Source organism: Bombina bombina, chromosome 1 (genome assembly GCF_027579735.1).
Source record: "Bombina bombina isolate aBomBom1 chromosome 1, aBomBom1.pri, whole genome shotgun sequence".
NCBI classification, from domain to species: domain Eukaryota; kingdom Metazoa; phylum Chordata; class Amphibia; order Anura; family Bombinatoridae; genus Bombina; species Bombina bombina.
The window spans coordinates 1,485,455,320-1,485,465,319 of NC_069499.1; the positions used below are offsets into that span (position 1 = coordinate 1,485,455,320).

Consider the following 10,000-nt stretch of genomic DNA (forward strand, 5'->3'; position numbering starts at 1 on the left):
CCTCTTTCTTTCAAAATTATTAAAAAATGTCTCTCCTGCAGTTATTTTAAATTTACTAGCAATTAGCTTAGTCTAAAAGGAAGTGCACAAGTGCACAAATGGATTTTCACTCTTTGTGGGAAGGAAAGCAAAGCACTTCAACAGTACTGGTAAACTTTAAAGGGACAGTTTACACCAGAATTGTTATTGTTTTAATAGATAGATAATCCCTTTATTACCCATTCCCCAGTTTTGCATAACCAACACAGTTATAAGAATATACTTGTAACCTCTGTGATTATCCTGTATCTAAGCCTCTGCAGACTGCCTCTTTATTTCAGTTCTTTTGACATACTTGCAGTCTAGCCAATCAGTGCCTGCTCCCAGATAACTTCACGTGCACGAGCACAGTGTTATCTATATGAAATACGTGAACTAACACCCTCTAGTGGTGAAAAACTGTTAAAATGCATTCTGAAAAGAGGTGGCCTTCAAGGTCTAAAAAATTGGCATATGAACCTCCTAGGTTAAGCTTTCAACTAAGAATACCAAGAGAACAAAGCAAAATTGGTGATAAAAGTAAATTGGAAAATTGTTTAAAAACAGAATTTATGCTTACCTGACAAATTTCTCTCTCTTGTGGTGTATCCAGTCCACGGGTTCATCCATTACTTGTGGGATATTCTCCTTCCCAACAGGAAGTTGCAAGAGGACACCCACAGCAGAGCTGTCTATATAGCTCCTCCCCTAACTGCCACCTCCAGTCATTCGACCAAAGACAAGTAAGAAAAAGGAGAAACTATAGGGTGTAGTGGTGACTGTAGTTTAAAAAATAAAAACACCTGCCTTAAAGTGACAGGGCGGGCCGTGGACTGGATACACCACAAGAGAAAGAAATTTATCAGGTAAGCATAAATTCTGTTTTCTCTTGTAAGGTGTATCCAGTCCATGGGTTCATCCATTACTTGTGGGATACCAATACCAAAGCTTTAGGACACGGATGAAGGGAGGGACAAGGCAGGAACTTACACGGAAGGCACCACTGCCTGTAAGACCTTTCTCCCAAAAATAGCCTCCGAAGAGGGAAAAGTATCAAATTTGTAAAATTTAGAAAAAGTATGACGCGAAGACCAAGTCGCCGCCTTACAAATCTGTTCAACAGAGGCCTCATGTTTAAAAGCCCATGTGGAAGCTACCGCTCTAGTAGAATGAGCTGTAATTCTTTCAGGAGGCTGCTGGCCAGCAGTCTCATAAGCTAAACGGATTATGCTTCTTAGCCAAAAAGAAAGAGAAGTATTACCCTGTTTGTAAGCATGATCCCAGTTGCTGTTAAATCCCTGCATCAGGCTTACCTAAAATACACAAGGCTCTGTCAGCATTTTCTAGAACTCATTTCATCTCTCTAGAAATAAAAATACTGAACATACCTCAAAGCAGGTAATCTGCAGACCGTTCCCCCAACTGAAGTTGTCCCATACTCTTCAGTTATGTGTGAGAACAGCAATGGACCTTAGTTACAAACCCTAAGATCATCAAACCTCCAGGCAGAATTCTTCTTCTAATTTCTGCCTGAGAGAAAAACAGTACAACGCCGGTACCGTTTGAAAATAAAAAACTCTTGATTGAAGGTAAAACTACACTAATTCACCACATATCTCGATACTTCCTTTCTTGTCGAGAGTTGCAAAAGAATGACTGGGGGTGGCAGTTAGGGGAGGAGCTATATAGACAGCTCTGCTGTGGGTGTCTTCTTGCAACTTCCTGTTGGGAAGGAGAATATCCCACAAGTAATGGATGAACCCGTGGACTGGATACACCTTACAAGAGAAATTACATGCCCTATCTGAATCATGAAAACAGAATTTATGCTTACCTGATAAATTACTTTCTCCAACGGTGTGTCCGGTCCACGGCGTCATCCTTACTTGTGGGAATATCTCTTCCCCAACAGGAAATGGCAAAGAGTCCCAGCAAAGATGGCCATATAGTCCCTCCTAGGCTCCGCCCACCCCAGTCATTTGACCGACGGACAGGAGGAAAAAATAGGAGAAACCATATGGTGTCGTGGTGACTGTAGTTAGAGAAAATAATTCATCGGACCCGATTAAAAAACCAGGGCGGGCCGTGGAACGGACACACCGTTGGAGAAAGTAATTTATCAGGTAAGCATAAATTCTGTTTTCTCCAACATTGGTGTGTCCGGTCCACGGCGTCATCCTTACTTGTGGGAACCAATACCAAAGCTTTAGGACACGGATGAAGGGAGGGAGCAAATCAGGTCACCTAAACGGAAGGCACCACGGCATGCAAAACCTTTCTCCCAAAAATAGCCTCCGAAGAAGCAAAAGTATCAAATTTGTAAAATTTGGCAAAAGTGTGCAGTGAAGACCAAGTCGCTGCCTTACATATCTGATCAACAGAAGCCTGTGGAAGCTACAGCCCTAGTGGAGTGAGCTGTGAATTTTTCAGGAGGCTGCCGTCCGGCAGTCTCATAAGCCAATCGGATGATGCTTTTAAGCCAAAAAGAAAGAGGTAGAAGTTTCTTTTTGACCTCTCCTTTTACCAGAATAGACGACAAACAGAGAAGAAGTTTGTCTGAAGTCTTTCGTAGCTTCTAAGTAGAACTTTAGAGCACGGACTACATCTAAATTGTGTAGCAAACGTTCCTTCTTTGAAACTGGATTCGGACACAAAGAAGGTACAACTATCTCCTGATTAATATTTTTGTTGGAAACAACCTTTGGTAGAAAACCAGGCTTAGTACGCAAAACAACCTTATCTGAATGGAACACCAGATAGGGTGGAGTACATTGTAGAGCAGATAGCTCAGAAACTCTTCTAGCAGAAGAAATAGCAACCAAAAACAAAACTTTCCAAGATAACAACTTAATATCTATGGAATGTAAAGGTTCAAACGGAACCCCTTGAAGAACTGAAAGAACTAGATTTAAACTCCAGGGAGGAGTCAAAGGTCTGTAAACAGGCTTGATCCGAACCAAAGCCTGAACAAATGCTTGAACATCTGGCACAACTGCCAGTCGTTTGTGTAGTAGGACAGATAAAGCAGAAATCTGTCCCTTTAGAGAGCGTGCAGATAATCCTTTATCCAAACCTTCTTGTAGAAAGGAAAGAATCCTAGGAATCTTTATCTTATTCCATGGGAATCCCTTGGATTCACACCAGCAGATATATCTTTTCCATATTTTATGGTAAATCTTTCTAGTTACCGGTTTTCTGGCTTGAACCAGAGTATCTATCACGGAATCTGAAAACCCACGCTTTGATAGAATCAAGCGTTCAATCTCCAAGCCGTCAGCTGGAGGGAGACCAGATTTGGATGTTCGAATGGACCCTGAACAAGAAGGTTCTGTCTCAAAAGGTAGCTTCCATGGTGGAACCGATGACATATTCACCAGGTCTGCATACCAAGTCCTGCGTGGCCACGCAGGAGCTATCAAGATCACCGAGGCCCTCTCCTGTTTGATCCTGGCTACCAGCCTGGGAATGAGAGGAAACGGTGGAAACACATAAACTAGGTTGAAGGTCCAAGGTGCTACTAGTGCATCCACTAGTCGCCTTGGGATCCCTGGATCTGGACCCGTAGCAAGGAACCTTGAAGTTCTGACGAGACGCCATCAGATCCATATCTGGAATGCCCCATAGTTGCGTCAACTGAGCAAAGATCTCCGGGTGGAGTTCCCACTCCCCCGGATGGAATGTCTGACGGCTCAAATAATCCGCTTCCCAGTTTTCCACACCTGGAATGTGGATCGCAGATAGGTGGCAGGAGAGATTCTCCGCCCATTGTATTATTTTGGTCACTTCTTTCATCGCCAGGGAACTCCTTGTTCCCCCCCTGATGATTGAGATACGCAACAGTCGTCTTGTTGTCTGATTAAAATCTTATGAATCTGGCCTTTGCTAGCTGAGGCCAAGCCCTGAGAGCATTGAATATCGCTCATAGTTCCAGAATGTTTATCGGGAGAAGAGACTCTTCCCGAGACCACAGTCCCTGAGCTTTCAGGGATTCCCAGACCGCGCCCCAGCCCACTAGGCTGGCGTTGGTCGTGACGATGACCCACTCTGGACTGCGGAAGCTCATTCCCTGGGATAGGTGATCCTGGGTTAGCCACCAACGGAGTGAGTCTCTGGTCTTCTGATCTACTTGAATCACTGGAGACAAGTCTGTATAGTCCCCATTCCACTGTTTCAGCATGCACAGTTGTAATGGTCTTCGATGAATTTGCGCAAAAGGAACTATGTCCATTGCTGCAACCATCAATCCTACTACTTCCATGCACTGAGCTACGGAAGGACGAGGAATAGAATGAAGAACTTGACAAGCGTTTAGAAGTTTTGACTTTCTGACTTCTGTCAAGAAAATCCTCATTTCTAAGGAATCTATTATTTTCCCAAGAAGGGAACTCTTGTTGACAGAGACAGGGAACTTTTTTCTATGTTCACCTTCCATCCGTGAGATCTGAGAAAGGCCAGAACGATGTCTGAGTGAGCCTTTGAAAGAGACGACGCTTGTACTAGAATGTCGTCCAAGTACGGTACTACTGCAATGCCCCTTGGTCTTAGAACCGCTAGAAGGGATCCGAGTACCTTTGTGAAAATCCTTGGAGCAGTGGCTAACCCGAATGGGAGGGCCACAAACTGGTAATGTTTGTCCAGAAAGGCGAACCTTAGGAACTGATGATGTTCTTTGTGGATAGGAATATGTAGATACGCATCCTTTAGATCCACAGTAGTCATAAATTGACCTTCCTGAATTGTGGGTAGAATCGTTCGAATAGTTTCCATCTTGAACGATGGTAGTCTGAGAAATTTGTTTAGGATCTTTAGATCCAGGATTGGTCTGAAAGTTCCCTCTTTTTTGGGAACCACAAACAGATTTGAGTAAAATCCCATTCCTTGCTCCGACGTTGGAACTGGGTGTATCACTCCCATCTTTAACAGGTCTTCTACACAATGTAAGAATGCCTGTCTCTTTATTTGGTTTGAGGATAAGTGAGACATGTGGAATCTTCCCCTTGGGGGTAGTTCCTTGAATTCCAGAAGATAACCCTGAGAAACTATTTCTAGCGTCCAGGGATCCTGAACATCTCTTGCCCAAGCCTGAGCAAAGAGAGAGAGTCTACCCCCCACTAGATCCGGTCCCGGATCGGGGGCTACTCCTTCATGCTGTTTTGTTAGCAGCGGCAGGCTTCTTGGCCTGCTTACCCTTGTTCCAGCCTTGCATCGGTTTCCAGGCTGGTTTGGTCTGTGAGGTATTACCCTCTTGTTTAGAGGATGCAGAATTAGAGCCCGGTCCGTCCCTGAAATTACGAAAGGAACGAAAATTAGACTTATTCTTGGCTTTGAAAGGCCTATCTTGTGGGAGGGCGTGGCCCTTTCCCCCAGTGATGTCTGAGATAATCTCTTTCAATTCTGGCCCGAAGAGAGTTTTACCCTTGAAGGGGATATTAAGCAATTTTGTCTTGGATGATACATCCGCTGACCAAGACTTTAACCAAAGCGCTCTGCGCGCTACAATTGCAAACCCTTAATTTTTCGCCGCTAATCTAGCTATTTGCAAAGCGGCATCTAAAATAAAAGAGTTAGACAACTTAAGTGCGTGAACTCTGTCCATAACCTCCTCATATGGAGTCTCTCTACTGAGCGACTTTTCTAGTTCCTCGAACCAGAACCACGCTGCTGTAGTGACAGGAACAATGCACGAAATGGGTTGAAGAGGGTAACCTTGCTGTATAAAAATCTTTGTAAGCAAACCCTCCAATTTTTTATCCATAGGATCTTTGAAAGCACAATTATCCTCGATAGGAATAGTAGTGCGCTTGTTTAGAGTAGAAACTGCCCCCTCGACCTTAGGGACTGTCTGCCATAAGTCCTTTCTGGGGTCGACCATAGGAAATAATTTCTTAAATATAGAAGGGGGAACAAAAAGGTATGCCGGGTTTCTCCCATTCCTTATTCACTATGTCCGCCACCCGCTTGGGTATAGGAAAAGCGTCGGGGTGCACCGGAACCTCTAGGAACTTGTCCATCTTGCATAATTTTTCTGGAATGACCAGGTTGTCACAATCATCCAGAGTAGATAACACCTGCTTAAGCAGTGCGCGAAGATGTTCTAATTTAAATTTAAATGTCACAACATCAGGTTCAGCCTGTTGGGAAATTTTTCCTGAATCTGAAATTTCCCCATCTGACAAAACCTCCCTCATGGCCCCTTCAGATTGGTGTGAGGGTATGACAGAACAATTATCATCAGCGCCCTCCTGCTCTTCAGTGTTTAAAACAGAGCAATCGCGCTTTCTCTGATATGCAGGCATTTTGGATAAAATATTTGCTATGGAGTTATCCATTACAGCCGTCAATTGTTGCATGGTAATAAGCATTGGCGCGCTAGAAGTACTAGGGGCCTCCTGCGTGGGCAAAACTGGTGTAGACACAGAAGGAGATGATGTAGAACCATGTCTACTCCCTTCATCTGATGAATCATCTTGGGCAACTTCATTATCTGTGACAGTACTGTCCTTACTTTGTTTGGACGCTTTAGCACAATTATCACATAATTTAGAAGGGGGAGACACATTGACTTTCATACATATAGAACATAGCTTATCTGAAGGCACAGACATGTTAAACAGGCTTAAACTTGTCAGTAAAACACAAAAACCGTTTTAAATCAAAACCGTTACTGTCTCTTTAAATTTTAAACAGAGCACACTTTATTACTGAATATGTGAAAAAATATGAAGGAATTGTTCAAAATTTACCAAAATTTCACCACAGTGTCTTAAAGCATTAAAAGTATTGCACACCAACTTTCAGAGCTTTAACCCTTAAAATAACGAAACCGGAGCCGGTTACAGTTTTAACCCCTCTACAGTCCCAGCTACAGCCTTTGCTGCGACTCTACCAAACCCAGAGGGGAATACGATACCAAATGACGCCTTCTAGGAACTTTTCCAACTATTTTCAGGTCCTCACACATGCATCTGCATGTCTTGCTCTCAAAAACAACTGCGCAGTAATGGCGTGAAAATGAGGCTCAGCCTACAACTGGGAAGGCCCTTCCTGACTGGAAAAGGTGTCTAACATAGTGCCTGAAGTTAAAAAACGTTCCCCAAGTTTATAAATGTGAAATACCAGCATAAACATGTATAAAATGCTCAAATAAAGCAATCGATTTTGCCCATAAAAGTGTCTACCAGTTTTATAGCCCATATTAAGCCCTTTATTCTGCTTGAGACTAAGAAAATGGCTTACCGGTCCCCATGAGGGGAAATGACAGCCTTCCAGCATTACACAGTCTTGTTAGAAATATGGCTAGTCATACCTTAAGCAGAAAAGTCTATTTGTTTCCCCCAACTGAAGTTAGTTCATCTCAACAGTCCTATGTGGAAACAGCAAAGGATTTTAGTTACTGTCTGCTAAAATCATCTTCCTCTCACAAACAGAATTCTTCATCTCTGTTTCAGAGTAAATAGTACATACCAGCACTATTTTAAAATAAACTCTTGATAGTAGAATAAAAAACTACAACTAAACACCACATACTCTTAACCATCTCCGTGGAGATGTTGCCTGTGCAACGGCAAAGAGAATGACTGGAGTGGGCGGAGCCTAGGAGGGACTATATGGCCAGCTTTGCTGGGACTCTTTGCCATTTCCTGTTGGGGAAGAGATATTCCCACAAGTAAGGATGACGCCGTGGACCGGACACACCAATGTTGGAGAAAGTTTATTTTGGCCTAGACTGTCCCTTTAACAATGGCTTGTCAACATCAACATCAACCAACTGCGGACAAACATTTTATTGATCTTCAGCAATTTGGGTCAAACTGAGAAGTCGTTACTTTAAAACGGACATTTGAAAGGTTCCTCGTTAAAAAAAAAAAAGCTCTCTGTATGTTTTGTAATAACCAACTGTAAAAAGAAAACTCACATAGCTTTCTATTAAATGGAAAAAATTGTGAAAACTTGCTCACTTATATTATAATGATGAGCTTTCAATCAAATGTTATTTTTAGAAAGTTTTTCAAATCTAGAATCAAGTTAAAAGAAAATCTAAGTCAGCAGCCATGAAGTTTAATAGATTGTATTGTGGCTTAATTTTATTTCAAGATCTAATAGATGACAAACTTAAAATCAATTAAATTCAATTATCTTCCAAAACAAAAATTCACCCCCTGTCCATTAGTATTATAGTGGATAGAAAAATGTACTTTCATTTCAGAAGTTGATAAGTACTAAAGTTACCTTTTCTCCAATTAAGATACAAGCTTTTGAGTCAAGGTCTCGAGGCGGCCTGCAGAAAAAAAAAAAGTAATAATAATTTTCTCATTTTTATATAGTAAAAAGCTGCCTACATGTCATACAAAGTTTGAAATATATTTTTCCCTTATATCATTACTTTTTCAACTGCTTTAATGCAAGTGGCATAATGTGAGAGGAGCTAGTCTGCAGGCATAATAATGTGAGAGGAGCTAGTCTGCAAGCATAATAATGTGAGAGGAGCTAGTCTGCAGGCATAGTAATGTGAGAGGAGCTAGTCTGCAGGCATAATAATGTGAGAGGAGCTAGTCTGCAGGCATAATAATGTCAGAGAAGCTAGGCTGCAGGCACAGAGGGCAAGAGAGGGAATCGCTAGGCTGCAGGCACAGAGGGCAAGAGAGGGAATCGCTAGGCTGCAGACACAGCAAGAGAGGGAATCGCTAGGCTGCAGGCACAAAGGGCAAGAGAGGGAATCGCTAGGCTGCAGGCACAAAGGGCAAGAGAGGGAATCGCTAGGCTGCAGGCACAAAGGGCAAGAGAGGGAATCGCTAGGCTGCAGGCACAAAGGGCAAGAGAGGGAATCGCTAGGCTGCAGGCACAAAGGGCAAGAGAGGGAATCGCTAGGCTGCAGGCACAAAGGGCAAGAGAGGGAATCGCTAGGCTGCAGGCACAAAGGGCAAGAGAGGGAATCGCTAGGCTGCAGGCACAAAGGGCAAGAGAGGGAATCGCTAGGCTGCAGGCACAAAGGGCAAGAGAGGGAAATCGCTAGGCTGCAGGCACAGCAAGAGAGGGAAATCGCTAGGCTGCAGGCACAGCAAGAGAGGGAAATCGCTAGGCTGCAGGCACAGCAAGAGAGGGAATCGCTAGGCTGCAGGCACAGCAAGAGAGGGAAATCGCTAGGCTGCAGGCACAGCAAGAGAGGGAATCGCTAGGCTGCAGGCACAGCAAGAGAGGGAATCGCTAGGCTGCAGGCACAGCAAGAGAGGGAATCGCTAGGCTGCAGGCACAGCAAGAGAGGGAATCGCTAGGCTGCAGGCACAGCAAGAGAGGGAATCGCTAGGTTGCAGGCACAGCAAGAGAGGGAATCGCTAGGTTGCAGGCACAGCAAGAGAGGGAATCGCTAGGCTGCAGGCACAGCAAGAGAGGGAATCGCTAGGCTGCAGGCACACAGGGCAAGAGAAGGAATCGCTAGGCTGCAGGCACAAAGGGCAAGAGAGGGAATCGCTAGGCTACAAACACACAGACAGAGGAAGAGAGGGAATTGCTAGGCTGCAGGCACACAGGCAAGAAAGTCCCGCTAGGTTGCATACACACAGGTCAAGAGAGCGGAGCAAAGCTGCAGGCACACAGGTCAAGAGAGTGAAGCAAAGCGCACACAGGTCAAGAGAGTGAAGCAAAGCTGCAGGAACACAGGTCAAGAGAGTGAAGCAAAGCTGCAGGCACACAGGTCAAGAGTGAAGCAAAGCTGCAGGCACACAGGTCAAGAGTGAAGCAAAGCTGCAGGCACACAGGTCAAGAGAGCGGAGCAAAGCTGCAGGCACACAGGTCAAGAGAGTGAAGCAAAGCGCACACAGGTCAAGAGAGTGAAGCAAAGCTGCAGGAACACAGGTCAAGAGAGTGAAGCAAAGCTGCAGGCACACAGGTCAAGAGTGAAGCAAAGCTGCAGGCACACAGGTCAAGAGTGAAGCAAAGCTGCAGGCACACAGGTCAAGAGTGAAGCAAAGCTGCAGGCACACAG

At 44.2% G+C, this 10,000-nt stretch overlaps 1 protein-coding gene across 1 annotated transcript in view; it reads right to left on the reverse strand.

Moving 5' to 3' along the window:
* The window catches only part of MAP2K6 (mitogen-activated protein kinase kinase 6), a 215,572-nt gene that overhangs the window by 141,867 nt on the left and 63,705 nt on the right, over positions 1-10,000 (reverse strand). Inside the window, exon 3 of the mRNA XM_053707212.1 lies at positions 8,248-8,296. Coding sequence (XP_053563187.1) covers positions 8,248-8,296 — 49 coding nt within the window. The remainder of the gene's footprint in view (positions 1-8,247; positions 8,297-10,000) is intronic.